Source organism: Polyodon spathula, chromosome 14 (assembly GCF_017654505.1).
Source record: "Polyodon spathula isolate WHYD16114869_AA chromosome 14, ASM1765450v1, whole genome shotgun sequence".
NCBI lineage: Eukaryota > Metazoa > Chordata > Actinopteri > Acipenseriformes > Polyodontidae > Polyodon > Polyodon spathula.
Window position 1 is genome coordinate 39,618,827 of NC_054547.1, and position 15,903 is coordinate 39,634,729.

General features: G+C 46.6%; 1 protein-coding gene across 1 annotated transcript in view; it reads right to left on the reverse strand.

The window, feature by feature from the left end:
• Nucleotides 1–14,007, reverse strand: part of LOC121326837 (eukaryotic translation initiation factor 4 gamma 1-like) — a 23,165-nt gene extending 9,158 nt beyond the window's left edge. Inside the window, exons 1-15 of the mRNA XM_041270408.1 lie at nucleotides 13,804–14,007; nucleotides 11,776–11,868; nucleotides 11,393–11,471; nucleotides 10,825–11,285; nucleotides 10,023–10,614; nucleotides 8,300–8,391; nucleotides 7,621–7,807; nucleotides 7,368–7,501; nucleotides 6,864–6,983; nucleotides 6,294–6,479; nucleotides 5,974–6,171; nucleotides 5,278–5,424; nucleotides 2,640–2,876; nucleotides 1,967–2,071; nucleotides 1,062–1,236 (exon numbers count right to left, since the gene is read on the reverse strand). Coding sequence (XP_041126342.1) covers nucleotides 1,062–1,236; nucleotides 1,967–2,071; nucleotides 2,640–2,876; nucleotides 5,278–5,424; nucleotides 5,974–6,171; nucleotides 6,294–6,479; nucleotides 6,864–6,983; nucleotides 7,368–7,501; nucleotides 7,621–7,807; nucleotides 8,300–8,391; nucleotides 10,023–10,614; nucleotides 10,825–11,285; nucleotides 11,393–11,471; nucleotides 11,776–11,817 — 2,755 coding nt within the window. The 5' untranslated portion in view covers nucleotides 11,818–11,868; nucleotides 13,804–14,007. The remainder of the gene's footprint in view (nucleotides 1–1,061; nucleotides 1,237–1,966; nucleotides 2,072–2,639; nucleotides 2,877–5,277; nucleotides 5,425–5,973; nucleotides 6,172–6,293; nucleotides 6,480–6,863; nucleotides 6,984–7,367; nucleotides 7,502–7,620; nucleotides 7,808–8,299; nucleotides 8,392–10,022; nucleotides 10,615–10,824; nucleotides 11,286–11,392; nucleotides 11,472–11,775; nucleotides 11,869–13,803) is intronic.
• Nucleotides 14,008–15,903: the final 1,896 nt, after the last annotated feature.

The following is a 15,903-nucleotide window of genomic DNA, read 5'->3' on the forward strand; positions in this document are numbered from 1 at the left end:
GTTTCAATACAAGCTTGATCAGCAATAAGCTCAGGCAAGTCTTAAACTCCTTGTAAAACCAGGAATGGATCAAACTGCTATGCAATAGGAGTCTTATTCCCATCCCTGCAAACATACCCAATTATACTTAACCAGTTTAATCAGTTTAAACAGAATTGGATTTTGCAAGTTACCTGGGGCCAGTTTTTCCAAACTTTGGTAAATCGGATTTCCGTGTCTGATCTGGATTATATTGTGCAATTGGGTTTAAAACATCGCAATGCGATCGGGATTACCGTGATCCGGATTACGTTCTGTTAATCCAATCGCACTTTTAATCACTATTTAAATGTTGCAGATGGGTTTTTCAGAATTGAGAGATTAATGTGATCCTACTGCAGTGGTGGATTTAGCTTTAAAATGATCACAGAACAGCAATACTTTCTTTGAATTGTCATAACAAACACACCTTATGTCCAAATAGAGTGTTATAATATTATATTTACATGTTTAAGTTTTGTATCCATGCATGCAAACAGCTTTAATAAAAAAAGCATACGCATACACCTTCACATATGCCTCCTTAAAGCTAGTCTAAGGAGGAAGACAATGTCGATGTCTAAAAACACAACCCTTTTTTCAAAAGTTATTTGTATTCAATTTAGATTTAGTTTTTAATTTCTCTTAAGTAAGAATAAATAAAATGACCATTATTTGCATGCGTTGTGCACTAACATTACAAGTGATTTGTTAAAGAAAATATAAAACAAAATAAAGTTGTGTATTACTCTATTACCACAATCTTATTTTAAATTTAATTCTATCAAATATAAATCATTAAAAAAAAACCACTAAACTTAACTACTTAAAAAACACTAGATTTCGTGATTATTTGTTCTCTGGATAAATGTAATCCAGCAGTGACATTTTCTGAAAAAACAGAAGTGATCCAGATAAAAGTAATCTCAAATCACAAAATATAGGAATACAAAATCCAGATCACTTATCCGGATTAAAAGTTTTGAAAAACTGGCCCCTGTTGACAGTTCTGGGATCAGACAGGTAGAGAAAAGGTGGCTGACCTGAGGGGTGTGCTCCACCCTGCCCGCCTCCTCCTCCTCCTCTCCTGTTGTCCTTCTTGGACAGGAGCTGCTGCTGGACCTTAATCTGCTCGCGATGCTCCTCCAACTCTGCCTCTTTGTGGATCTGGTCGATGGTCTTGGGGCCCTGATCGCCTCTCCTGGGGACCCAGGTGTTCTGTGAGGTGAGAGCAGGCTTCATGTTAATCCCGAGGGATAAGCTTAAAAGAACTGAGCCGAAATGGAAGGAACAGGTCTCAAGCGCAGGGCTCAGCTTGTCTCTGTAGCTTCTCTCTGTAGGCTGTGCTCAGCTACTGCAGTGACACTGTACCAACAAGGACAGGGAAAACTAAACCAAGAGGTGAAAGAAGCAGCAATATCCAAGCGCTTCTCAAAACAGAAACTTACTGGGAAAACAAAACAACACAGTTCTGGGAATTCACTACAGGCCAGCCCAGTTTAGCCCAATCTGCATCCTTCATATCTCAAAGTTCTCCAATGAGACGAGTGTTTAGAAATCTCTCCTTGCTCTGGGCAACCCCACTACTGCCAGGAGAATCACTGGGTTACTGAGAGTTTCTCATCCGTAACCCCTTCCTATGCAGTTTGCAAAAACACACACTAAACTGTCTTAATGTTTCAGTTGCTGTCAATCTGTTTTGAGAAACACTCTGCATTGGAAATCTGAAGTAGTCTCTTCACACAGACGACAGGCACACAAGCCAGGCCTGTAGGCTGCTATGGGATCTATCTGGCTGTGAACCTACAGGAACAAACATATGTAGTAGGAATCCAGCCAGCATTAAAGACAGGTAGCCTCTGAGCACAGCTTAAAGAGGAGCACATAGTAACCCAGAGACTTCAAGTAGTAGCAGTAGTGGATATTTCACAGACAAATGAAGGCTTACCCTCCTCAGGTCGATGACATCCTGCAACATGAAGCGGATTCTGGAAGAAGTTTTCTTCTCCTTGATGATCTTCTCCATCTGGTTGAAATACTGGTCCATTCGGGGCTGAGACACAATGAGACACGTCACAAGATGGCTCAATATCAACCCAGTTCACTAAACAAACAGCTTGTGACCCCCCTGCCTCCCACACCCCGATACTCTTTCCTACAGGCTTGGTTTGAGCCTGGTTACACAGACCCCAATTAGCACTGATCTTGGATCTACCTTATCTAAAGTAATATTATGTAACGACTAACATACAAAAAGGTACCATCAAGGGGAGGCCATTCAGCCCATCTAAGCCCGCCCAGTTCCTAGTAAGACCCAACTCGACAATACTAGAAGATCAAAGGATCCAGGTCTGCCTCAACATGACTAGGTAGCCCATTCCATATACTTTGTACAAAGCAGTATCTCCTTCTCTCTGTCCCAAGACAATCACGCTTCATTTCCAACTCTGTCCTCTGGTCCTGGTTTCTGTACTGAACAGTTTGGGTTAACTAAAGGTAGTCCAAGACTAGTGCTAATCAGGGTCTGTGAAACTAGCTATAGGGAAGGTAATCAAGATTTTGGTTACAAAATCGGTGTCCTTGAATTCCTCCACCAACTCCCCCAGCAGCCCGCCTCCTACCTTGGCCTTCTCAAAGTCCAGGTCCTTGCCGATGGTGGAGAGCAGCCGGCACAGGCACTCCAGGGACTCCTCGTCGTGGTTCTTGAGCAGCTTGACGATGCAGTCGTGCATGATGGGCTCTGTCAGCATCTTGAGCTTGAACAGCTCACCGATGAACTTGATGTTTCCCAGGGAGCGTCGGCGCGCCTTGTCCTTCGCCTCCTCCAGCTCCTCACGGAGCCTCTGCTTTTCATCATCCTGGAGGGGAGGGGACGGGACAAGACAGCAGAGATGAGAGCCACACAGACACTCCAGAGCAACAGGAGGGGACAGGAGAGCCACACAGACACTCCAGAGCAACAGGAGGGGACAGGAGAGCTACACAGGCTCTCCAGAGCAACAGTAGGGGAGAGGAGAGCCACACAGGCACTCCAGAGCAACAGGAGGGGACAGGAGAGCCACACAGGCACTCCAGAGCAACAGGAGGGTAGAGGAGAGCTACACAGGCTCACCAGAGCAACAGGAGGGGACAGGAGAGCCACACAGGCACTCCAGAGCAACATGAGGGTAGAGGAGAGCTACACAGGCTCACCAGAGCAACAGGAGGGGAGAGGGAATTGTAGACTCACATGTACCGATACAGTGCTTCACTAAGGCAGTTTCAAACTCTCACTAGCCCTACATCTGGTCCTGACTAGGTGCCAATACTTTCACGCCACTAGGGAAGAACGCTATTTAGCAAACTCCCAGCCCCCCGATCAGTTAAATATACTTAACTGAAGGTAGCCGTGGAACCCAGAGCTGGGTGCAGGGCTAGTAGGGGAAGCGTGTTTCATTCTGGGGGTTTGGTCACTGACCAATGTTTGTGGTTAAGGTTCGTGGGGGCAAGGGAATTTTGCACCAAATTACAACAGTGATTGTATTTTATGCACACATCTCCAATCTCCTTCAAGAAATCCATAGTAACTTCCCCCTTCTCAGGCTCCAACTGCACTCCACCAGCCTCACAAAGGACTGCCATGCAATCCTACACATCAAATTTCAGCCCCAATACTGAACCCAACTGCAGCGTAGCCCCACAATGAGATCAATTAGTCACAGCAGGAAGCAAATACACATCAGCTCAGCCCAACAAAGGCTCATTAGTCACGGCAACTAATTGTTTTCACAGTAAGCAGCATGAAATCTTGTTAAGACCTCCAGCGCCTTGCGCAACATCCCTGTTCACAGGTGTTTGAGTTTAGAGAGTCACAGTGATCATAGCAACAAGTGGTAATACAGGAGTGTCTGAAATCAGGGAACTGTCATAAAACAAAGAGATACTCAAATCTCCAGATGCTCCCTGTTTGCTAATGGTTCTATTGCACAGTACTGCTGCTCATTCAGGGCTGCATTTCCACCCCGACAGTAAGATCCAGCCATGGAAGACCAGCCGCTTTTCACTGCTCCAGCTCCATTATAATTCTCAAGGGTGTCTTTAGAAATGAAATGGTAGCTGAGCCTGGGTAGGATGTGGAAATTGCTTATTGCAAATAACCAGGACTGCTTGTGGTGCCCATTCCATCTGCTCTTGGAACAGGCACTTTAAAAAGTGTGTTATTTGACTAATGTGGTTCTGAAGATGCTCTGCCAGTCGATACAAGTGAAGACAGGATTGATCACTATTCTGTTACCAGTTTAGAGAGAACCAAAGAGACCTGCAATAAGAGAAGAGTCCTGCTGCGCTGCCGCCTCTGTAAACGACTGCAGCATGAACACAACTGCTGTTCTGCTAAAAGACTATGGAAACTAGATTTGGACAGAATAGGACAGAATGGTGCATTAATAATGTGAAGAGTGGATCTGGGAGACATGGCATACTATATAATGTATAATCAGTTTACTTTATCATGGCTTCACTCAGGCAGGTAGTTGTTGCACACATTTCCAGCTGGCCCTTTCTGCACAAGTGAAGCTGATCCCTGGACTAATCTGTACAGACTGGGCTCACTCCCTGTATATTAGTCCGTGTTGTCTGGGCTCACTCCCTGTATATTAGTCCGTGTTGTCTGGGATCTCTCCCTGTATATTAGTCCGTGTTGTCTGGGATCTCTCCCTGTATATTAGTCCTGTATATTAGTCCGTGTTGTTGTCTGGGTCTCACTCCCTGTATATTAGTCCGTGTTGTCTGGGATCTCTCCCTGTATATTAGTCCGTGTTGTCTGGGCTCACTCCCTGTATATTAGTCCGTGTTGTCTGGGCTCACTCCCTGTATATTAGTCCGTGTTGTCTGGGCTCACTCCCTGTATATTAGTCCGTGTTGTCTGGGCTCTCTCCCTGTATATTAGTCCGTGTTGTCTGGGCTCACTCCCTGTATATTAGTCCGTGTTGTCTGGGTCTCTCTCCCTGTATATTAGTCCGTGTTGTCTGGGCTCTCTCCCTGTATATTAGTCCGTGTTGTCTGGGCTCACTCCCTGTATATTAGTCCGTGTTGTCTGGGCTCACTCCCTGTATATTAGTCCGTGTTGTCTGGGATCTCTCCCTGTATATTAGTCCGTGTTGTCTGGGTTCTCTCCCTGTATATTAGTCCGTGTTGTCTGGGATCTCTCCCTGTATATTAGTCTGTGATCTCTACCTGTATGGGTGTATATCTATATCTATCCCCCTCCTCGCTATTTACCACTGCAGCTGCATCCAGCTCCTCCTGTTTCTTCTCAAACACCTCGTCGTCGTCCTTGTCCTTCTCAAACTCCTTCTGGCAGCGGTTCAACAGCAGCTTGCGGAAATTCACAGTCACTCCTGGCTTGTCAGTCGTGGAGACTTTGAGCTGTGGGGCAGAAAAAACAAACGCGCATTTCACAACTAGAATCTGTCATTTCAAGCAAACACAGCCTTAACACTTCAGCTCAAAGTCGTTAGAATCCTCAAGCTGCAACTGATCAGTTTTCCTTCCTATGAACATCATGAAATTATTGAACACAGGGACGTTTAATAGGTTTGTGGACTACTGCCAGGTCCTTACATATCACAATTTCCACTCAACTGCAGCTAACTCAACTCTCCTGTGAGGAAAACAATAAGCAGCAACACCTAGTGGGCAGTGGAGTACTGCAACTACCTTAAACTGCAAGAGTGGACCATACATAAACATCTTGCTAAGAATGATGCCTCATCCCTAACCGATATAAAAACCCTCCGAGATACACCAACACTTCAGACTGGGGCAAAAAATCAACTTCAAATGAAATCATGAGTGGAAGTCATTCCACCCGAACCTGTTCCATATTGGAATATCTAACACCAGAATCACTAGAAACTCAAAACACGTAGTTTCTGATCTGGTTTAACGGCATGCTGAATGGCTGGACAGACGTACCCCCATAAGGCAGCGGCACATGTTGGCGTAGGCTACGGAGAAGTTTGGCTCAGAGATGGCCTTCTCGAAGATGAGGTCGATGACCCCCTTGAGCCTCTCCTCTGTGTCGATGGTCAGCTCAGTCACCTGCTTCATCAGCTGCTGGAACATCTGGGGGGTGAGCTTGTTCAGGATACCACGCACCCTACGGAACAGCTCCTGGGACAAGGAGAGGGACACAGCAGTGCAGAGACATTGGTACAAGGCTTCCAAAACAAAGGTCTTGCTAGTTTCAGTCAGATGCAGCTCTTCACAGCAGCCAGGAGCCTTCCCCCGCGTACCTGTGTCTTGCTGTTGTCAGAGGAGGCGTCCTCCTCTTCCTTGCTTGATGGCCTCTTGGCACCGGGTTTCCAGGCCTTCTCCGCCTTGTTGAGCTGCACTTCCTCACCGAGCGACACCGTGGCGATGATCTTCCGTGGCTCCTTTCTCTGGCCCTGCTGGGATCGGCGGGGCCCCATTCCAGAGGGCTGGGGAGGAAAAAGGGGAACAGTTTATAACTTTAGATTGTTTCACAGACCCCAAATTAGCACCAGACAACCTCACCCAGGTAAGATCAGGCAGCCCAGGATCCCTGCTGATGGGTCAGCTGATCATGCCATCCCTTCTGTGAACTACGTTACCAGCCAGCACATCGCTGTCTTCTGTTCATTTATATTCAAGTACATTATTTTCAGCATACAATGACAAGCGCTTCAACTAGAAGTCTTTTTCAATGTCGAAACTTTTGTCATAGCATAATGGCCGTTTTCTTTTGTAGTTCTAAATACATCAGTGCTGAATGTCCCTGGATGATATTCTCAACATACACAGCAGTGCTGTTGTTCTCTTAAACCCAGTGAAGGTGCACTTACCAGGCCCCTGCCTCCCATAGGCTGCCTGCCCAGATTGGCGTAGGAGGGAGTGAAGTCCGGTCCAGCGTTCATACTGGTGAGCCGGCTGGGGTCCAGTGCTCGCAGGGGGTTCTTGTTAGCCTGTGGGAGTCAGGGAGCAGTATAAGAACATCGACTGATTGCTGGATAGCGAACAGAACTAGTGTCACTTATACGGGAACCATAAGGGCATTAGGAGACACGACTGGGTTTCTTACTTTTATAAATTGAGAGCTTGAAGTTCTGGCTGAAAACAATAAGTGACCTAAATAATGTAACAGAAGAAAACTGTCCAATAATGTAAAAATATAATACAGTGCTGTCTTCACAAATTTAAAAAACAATGTTAATGAAATGTTCCAGTTAACACACACAGTCTGTCTACAGGTCCTACAGTGAATTCTGCAAAACACTGAATCTGAAGGAGACAGTCCCACAACAACAACAACACAGTACTCCAGCCCTACAGGGGGAGCTGCTGCTTACCTTGTCCAGCACCACGTCGCTGATGTGCGGCAGCCCCTCTGGTTTCTGCATGCTGGCAACAATGAACTGGAAGCCCAGCAGAAACTCCCGGTCATATTGCTTCTTCTCCTCTGGGTTGATGGGTTTCCATTGTTCTGAGAAAAACATAAGCCAAAGAGACTCACAGACCTGCAGCACAGCTTCTCAACAAAGCCTCCAGAATCAGAGGGGTATCAGAGGGTTTGCAGCAAGGCCTCCTCAGAGGGGCCCATACCTTCTTTGTACTTGTATTTCAGGTCTCCAGGTTTGAGCTGGTCCGGCTCAATGTTCTCTGTGTCCAGCTTGTCCTCCTTCTCCTCCCAGGTTTCGTCTGTCTCCTCCGGGGCAGGGGGGTGCGCTGCCTCTGGCTCTGCTGAGATGGGGGCAGCTGGCTGGTCTTGCTCCGGCTCTGAGACCTGTGACTGCAAAGAGGACAGGGTTCAGCACACACATCCATTACCAGCGGTGGATGCCCAGTGCACAATAAGTCACCTTTCCATTCCAGATACTGGGAAATTGCACTTTGCTTCATTTTCAATTGAAGCACTGATTTTAAAATCCGATTGTAGTGACAGTAGGGATCTGAAATTCACAGATTTCAACAATGCTCCAATTTAAATCTCATGCATATTTTGACCTCTCCTCAGAGCAGCACTGTCAAGTCCCTACACATTTAGCTCTCCTCATATTACAGGAAAGAGGAACTGCCTGCCTACTGCGGAGCGCAGGCAGGAACGCTTGGGATCTCTGCAGGGATGGAAAGAAGACTCCCATTGAACATCAGTTTGATCCTTTCCTGGTTTATCTAAGAGTTCAACACGACACACCTGGAGCTTGTTATCTATACACTGTGGCTAATCAAGCTTTTATTAAAACCTTGAATAGGTGCTCTGGATCATTTTAAAAGCACCCACCTCTTTGAAGGCATCCAACAGATCTCCCACTGTCTCTTTTTTGTTGAGATCCTTCATTTTCCTCTTTTTCTTTGGTATCGACACAGCAGCAGCTGAAAACAGAAAGCAGTCTGTGTGAGCCGCTGCCAGACTCCACGTGGCACAACCCAGGCTACAGCACAGGGCCTCGAACTGCAGCAGCTTTCAGAGCCCATGACAAAGCACTGCCAGCGGAATGTGCTGCAGCGCTGGTCCCTGCTTTGAAAAATGGAAATTGTGAGCTTTTAAAACCCCAGCATGCAGAGCCACACACAAGCGCAGTTATGACTGTCCGCTTAAACAAGCTGTACGACAGGCATGCTGAATTAAACCAAAGGAACAGCGAAGTGTATCCACAGGGTATTCAAACAGAAATCCACAATCGCATGTGCTGTGGGAGACAGCACTACCCCATAGACTGGTTCACTAGTGTGGATCACTCTGTTCAGTTACACTGTGCTCAACCTAACAGCACCACGCCCTACATAACCCTGTAGTAACACGTACTCTGCAGTGTCAGCAGGCAGGCGTGTAGAACAGGCACACTCAAACTGCTGCAATGACCAAACTTCAACACAGCCAAAACTGCAACCTTTCAAAAAAAAAAAAAAAAAAAAAAAAAAAAAAACCTGCTTCACAAATTCACTGAAATCACATTTTGTTGTCCGAATGCTCGGGATACGAACAGGCTGCCTCATATTTAGATGAGAATGTCAATCGCTCGTCTGGCTGCAGCAGGGAGGCCCCATCATTGGACTAGCCTTCCACTACTCCACTTGAGTAAGAGCTCTCATTTGAAATGCACACCCCTGCTGTTATTAACAACAACACACCATACATAGAAACATCTTTCACCTTGGTTAGCTTTAAAGGCTGGGACAATGCCTAATGTTTCACTATGATGCATCATTCTCCAAAAAATCTGTATCAGAGCATCTCAGCCAAAAACAACTAAAACACATGCTCAAAAATCATGGTTTTAAGACCACGGATGAGGTCTGCAGGGTTTTTACTGCAAACTCTCGTTTACGCGAGGATCATCTAACATGACAACTTCAGCGAAAGCTCCTGTGGATTATTAACACTGGTTTGGAAAGAGCATGAGTCATTTGAAATTAAGAACGTTTAAAACAGCAAAACTCTAAATAGTTGTGATGTTGACAGCTACCCAGAGAGACATTGGCACATGTATGTTATGAATACAAGCACAAGCACTGAATGTTACGTCATGAAAGGTGGATTTTCAAAAGGAAATGTTTCGTGCCAAGCTTGTTGTCTATTTCTACTACCATTACATTACATATACTGTGTACTATTTTGCATGTTAACGTCATTAATCTGAAAAAGTTACATGGAAAATAATCTAACTATTGATGCAGTATGTAAAAACTGCAGGTGTTATGGTTGAAAATGAAAATTGAGATTGTATGTTTTTTACAAATGCACATTTTTAAAGGCTGCTTGCTTTGGGAGACCTGTGCGAGGCTGTGCGAGTGCCTGTTACTGCCTTGTGTTGACTGAGGAGGTTATATTGCATTTACAATTCTCCAATGTGCAACTGAATTTATTAATGCTTCCACTTCTGGCACTTTGCAGGTTTTTGTGCAAAATCTTCTATCAGAGCCTGGCAGCATCATGAACCTCTGTTACTGAACTCTAAAAGAACAGTGACAGACAGTCAGCGGATACATTGTAAAGTCAGTACCTTGCATAGCATTCTCTCCACCCTGCACAGCGCTGACAGCGGCTGGCTGAGGCTCACTCTGTGTGGGGCTGGCCTCTTCTTCCTCCTCCTCCTCCTCCTCCTCCTCTACAGCAGGCTGGGTAGCGGGGGTAGGTACAGGGGGCGGGCAGGGTGCTGGCATGGAGAGAGGGGCTTCCTGTGCCTTGGCCACCTCTGGCTCTGCAATGGGGCTGACGTCCGATTCGGGCTGCTCTTCAGATAGCTTGGGGTCCTGTTTGCTGAGGCCTGCCAGCCCGTTGGGCAGGTTAAGCTCCTCTGGCTGGGCGATGGGAGACTCCAGGGGGGCCTCGCAAGGGGCCTGTGCCAGCAGAGGCTGCACGGGGAGCAGGGGCTCCTGAATGGAGGCCGGCTCGGAAGCAGGCTCTGGCATCACGCCGTTGGTCTCGGTCGGAAGCTCTTTCACAGGCATGGTGGCCTCGACATTCACAGAGGCGACAGCCAGAACAACCTCCTGCTCGACCGGAGGCACCACCACCACCACCTCCTGCTGCTGCTGCTCGACCAGAGGCATCACCACCTCCTGCTGCTGCTGCTCGACCAGAGGCATCACCACCTCCTGCTGCTGCTCGACCAGAGGCATCACCACCTGCTGCTGCTGCTGCTGCTCGACCAGAGGCATCACCACCTGCTGCTGCTGCTGCTGCTCGACCAGAGGCATCACCTCCTGCTGCTGCTGCTGCTGCTCGACCAGAGGCATCACCACCTCCTGCTGCTGCTGCTGCTCGACCAGAGGCATCACCACCTGCTCGACCAGAGGCATCACCTGCTGCTGCTGCTCGACCAGAGGCATCACCACCTCCTGCTGCTGCTGCTCGACCAGAGGCATCACCACCTCCTGCTGCTGCTGCTGCTCCTCCTCCCTCTCGGGTGCAGGCTCCTCTGTTCTCATCTCTGCTGCCACTGGCAGGGGTGTCTCCACAGTGGTAGGCTGCTCCACTGCTGCAGGAGGGAGCGCGGGAGCAGCACCAGCCTCCTCTGCTGCCTGCTCCTGAGGGGCTGTCAGAGTGTCCTCACTGTCGCGGAGAATGGCCGCTGGCAGGGCGGTGGCAGTAGTATTGGCTGAGGCCTCCCCTTCAGGTTCTGGAGCCTTCTGCGAAGGGGCTGGCTTAGTGTCCATTTCAGTCTCGGCAGCAGGGGGCGCTATTGCCGCTGCAAGTGTGGTCTCTGTCTTGTCTGGCTCCCGGGTCAGCATAACTGTAGCAGCAGCAGGCTTCTGTCGGTCATCTAAAATAGGGACAAAATAGAGTTAACTACATACTAGGGGCTTATCTGCCTCTTCAGCAATTGTTTCTTCCAGTCAAGCATTCCTTGCCCTCTGGCTCAACACTGACCTGGTCTGATGACCACAGTGACAGGGTGTGGGTTTTCTCCATTTGCTTGTGCTGTGCTGCTTTCCACTGGACCTGTAGACTGGGGTACAGAAATGAGAACTGTGAATACTCCACACCATTCTCACACTTGATAGAAATGCAATCAATTCTACTATTGCATACAGTGAGGATTTGATTGCTCTACCAGTGCGCAAGTGAAGTGTCAATCTGCAGCACAATGTTCAGAACTGTGTCTGCTAGTCCTTTCTACCAGAACAACAGAAACACATGACCTTTCCTTCTAGTCAACTTGCAGGACACCAGCCTTAGGAATCTGTGTCAGCACTACATGGGAGTATGCAATTGCAAACTGGAAAACCTTGCTTAAGTGTGTGCGCTCTCACCTGTGGTGGGGTGGGAGTGGAGGCTGTCCTGCCCCCAGACATGATCTCCTCTGTGATATCTCGACCCCCTTGGTTAGGGTCTCGTATTCTAATCTGGATACAAAAGAAACACAACATCAGCACCAAACTGGGATCAACGGCTCAAGTGTATGAGCAGAGAGAACAGAGCGCACTGGGTCTCAGAGTCCAGGCCAGATACCTAAGAGCAGTACAGCGACACTAGAAAGGTTTAGTATGTATGAGCAATGGGTTTATAAAGGGTGTTAATAAAAAGAGCAACACACAGGGTAGGAAACACAGCTTTTTCACAGAAAAGCACACTATTTGAGGCATATACGAGAGAACCTACAGCAAACAGAAATGATGGCGATATCTAACTGTGCCTTACTTTTAGGGTACACAATTGACTCTGGAGATATGAAACAGTAATTACATAGGATCTGAACAGAGTTAACATTAACGGTAGAGAAGGCTGCTCAAACAAAACCCTGCGAGCCTGTGTTAAAGTCAGCTTCCTACAGGAGTTAAACTGCAAATGAGCATTATAAATATTCCAGAAGCTTCTTGAACCTGTCGCATAATGCAAGCTGCAAGAGAGACAGAGAACCCTGAAAATCGAAGAGGAAAAGGAGAGATAAAGCACCATCATGTTTGACAGGCAAAAGGCCCAGAGGGTCAAACCTGGGTTAAGGAGATAACTCCACCTTACTGGTAGGAAGATTAACAGAAGAGCTGCAGAAATCCGACTACACTGCGGAGCTCAAGAGAGTGGAGCAAACTGCCCCCAGCCTTCCATCTGGAAAAGCAGGTACAGGGAGGAAACGGAAGTTACTCGACGTCTTTATATACCCATCTGAGAAGGGTCTGGACTGATGCTTTACAAGACTATCCTCCATACGCCACACAAGCAAGCATGTTCGTATGCTACCACACGCTCACTTCCAAAAATCACCCATCCAGTGTCACAGCAGACCACTGTGCCTTACACATGTGCATGGTGAAAACTGCTTTTACAACTTGGATCTCTGGAAACAGGACACTCTGGAGCGCAACTTGCAGGTGTGCGTTTTGTGAGCAGAAGGAGTTTACAGATAGTCCTCGTAGAAATTAATAAGGAACTAAAACACATCTGTTAATGTTCTTTTTTTTCCCCCTCTGTGCATCAGAGAGTATAAAATGATTGCGATTCCGAACTTAAAGATTTCAACAAAGATTTTATTAGATACAGTACAGCATCTGGGTATTTATTTTCCTTCAGCACAAGTCATAACAGAATCAAAGATCGATAGACATGTTTGTAATATAGCCTCCCACATGGCACTACCCCTTTCTTCTTTATCAGAAATGACAATTAATATTGATGCAAGTTATACAAGCCTCCTATCAACCAATAATATCACTGCCCACACAGTCCCACTTTTCTAAGTTAACGCACCTAAGGTGTTTCACTCACAAGGCAATAACACTAATGTTGAAAAGGGAGGAAGACGGACAAAGTAAGTCTTCTGCCTATTTCCTTTGAAGTTTAAACTGGGAAAGAATGTTTAGCTGAAGGTGTCACTTCCATTGTGAATGGAATCACTTTTCAAGTTAAAATTTAGGAATACTAAAAACTTCCCTGCCATCTGGCTGCTTCACTTAAACCCAAAGTGTCTTCAAATTAGCTTAGTTATGAAATCCAGCCCATTTCTTAACTATCCAGTTTCTCTAAAGTATGTTTATCCAATAGTTGTCACTAAAGAAACTCACAGTATATTAACCTCAAACTTCTGTCTCACACCAAGACCTAAGTCCCTCTCTTCATAACTACATCAGCAAACCACCTCGTTCAAATGGAGACAGATCACTACTCTACAGCACAGATAAGAGCAAACAGGCCCTTAAAAGGAGAACAATCTCCACTGCGACACAGCAGGCCTCACTGCTTACAACCAAAGCTAACAAACACTCTGCACACGACTCGCTGTACACCGAGAACGAAATAAAAAAAAAATGTAAAGTGCAATCCTCCTTCCAAGATTTCCTTGCCTGGACGGCTGTGCAGACGCTGCCTTCTCTCGTTCTTCCGGTGCAAAGGCAGCAGTGCTGAGAGAGTCAGAGCCACGTGGAGCCTTCAGTGGCCGTCTCTCTCTCTCTCCCCCAAAGCTCGCTGGCAGCCAGCCAAGCATAAGCAAAAAAAAATAATTGAGCCTGCCAGTAACGGATTCATACTGCCAATAATTCACATCAGCTCCACCACAGACAGGTCTTTTTCCAAAGAGTTCAACACCATTAGTTAACTGAACTGTTACACAATCCACAACCAGCCCTGCCTGCATTCCTCTGCCTCTCTCTAAAACTGCAACGCCCATTAACTCAGGCTTCAGGGTCAGAATTCAGACCTCTTCATTACTAGTGGATTAAATTCAATTCATTTCAACACCAGAGCAGGAAGAGCGGGTCAGTAACTTGCGACCATGTTATCGCTGCAAATCCATTGTGAAAGAGCAGAGCTGCTTCCACCATCTGTACACGCAGAACCGTTTTAAAATGGAAGGACACGTTCCACCCTACTCTACATTTACAGAAGTCTGATCTCTGAGCTATTGCACAAATTAAGAGATCTATCCAGAAAGACTCAATTGATTGAGGACCTAAAAACAAATCTCTTTCACAAAAGGTTCACTTCTGCAAATGCCTCCAAGTGTGAAAAGAACCAAACCCTGCAGCGTGCAAGTGGAAGGGTTTTTGTAAAAAAAAAAAAAAAGTTAAAAAATCATCCATGGGAGAAAGGGAAGGAATCTTATTGCTCCAGAGCAATACCAAAGACAATACTGTGTATGACAACTAATTACAGCTACTAGATTATAGAATGCAGCTTTAAAAACTACTAGATTATAGAATGCAGCTCTAAAAACTACTAGATTATAGAATGCAGCTCTAAAAACTACTAGATTATAGAATGCAGCTCTAAAAACTACTAGATTATAGAATGCAGCTCTAAAAACTACTAGATTATAGAATGCAGCTCTAAAAACTACTAGATTATAGAATGCAGCTCTAAAAACTACTAGATTATAGAATGCAGCTTTAAAAACTACTAGATTATAGAATGCAGCTTTAAAAACTACTAGATTATAGAATGCAGCTTTAAAACCCAGGAGCTGGAGGGCTGGAGTTTACTGCATACAATACAGGATATGTTTACAAGCCCTAATAAACTGTGTGTTCCAGACGTCTCTTATCCACCTGCCTAAAGGGCATGTTAAGCACTCAGCTACTCAGTGTTACTTACAATGAAACAGGATAATATAAAGAATCAAATGATATAAGTTATACAGAAAGCTTCATCACTCCCCCAGAGCCTCCGCTGCTGGTGCAGCTCCACAGCCCATCGCCCCCCCAGAGCCCCAGTGCAGCTCCACAGCCCATCGCCCCCCCAGAGCCCCAGTGCAGCTCCACAGCCCATCGCCCCCCCAGAGCCCCAGTGCAGCTCCACAGCCCATCGCCCCCCCAGAGCCCCAGTGCAGCTCCACAGCCCATCGCCCCCCCAGAGCCCCAGTGCAGCTCCACAGCCCATCGCTCCCCCAGAGCTGGTGCAGCTCCACAGCCCATCGCTCCCCCAGAGCTGGTGCAGCTCCACAGCCCATCACCCCCCAGAGCTGGTGCCGCTCCACAGCCCATCGCTCCCCCAGAGCCCCAGTGCTGGAACAGTTCAGTCACTGTGTATAAAGGTACCATGTTAAGTTCCTTAGCTATGCATCTATTTTAGAATGCATCATGTCCCCCCCCCCCCCCCCCCCCCCCCCGAGGGACAACCCCTTAGAGTTCACACAAACCATTGTAAAATTTCTAAATTTAATTTGAAAAAGTACCCTAGCACACACACACACAGAGAGGTTAGCAGCTGGAATCAGGGGTCATATTACATAATCATTTCCAAACTACAGGATAGGATTTTTCCTGACTTTGTATTAGAGAAGCAGTTCCTAACTACAGGATAGGATTTTTCCTGACTTTGTATTAGAGAAGCAGTTCCTAACTACAGGATAGGATTTTTCCTGACTTTGTATTACAGAAGCACTTCCTAAGTCACAGGTAGCTATAATTTCATAAGTGCTCTATCCTATCTTCACTTTAGTTAGGAAA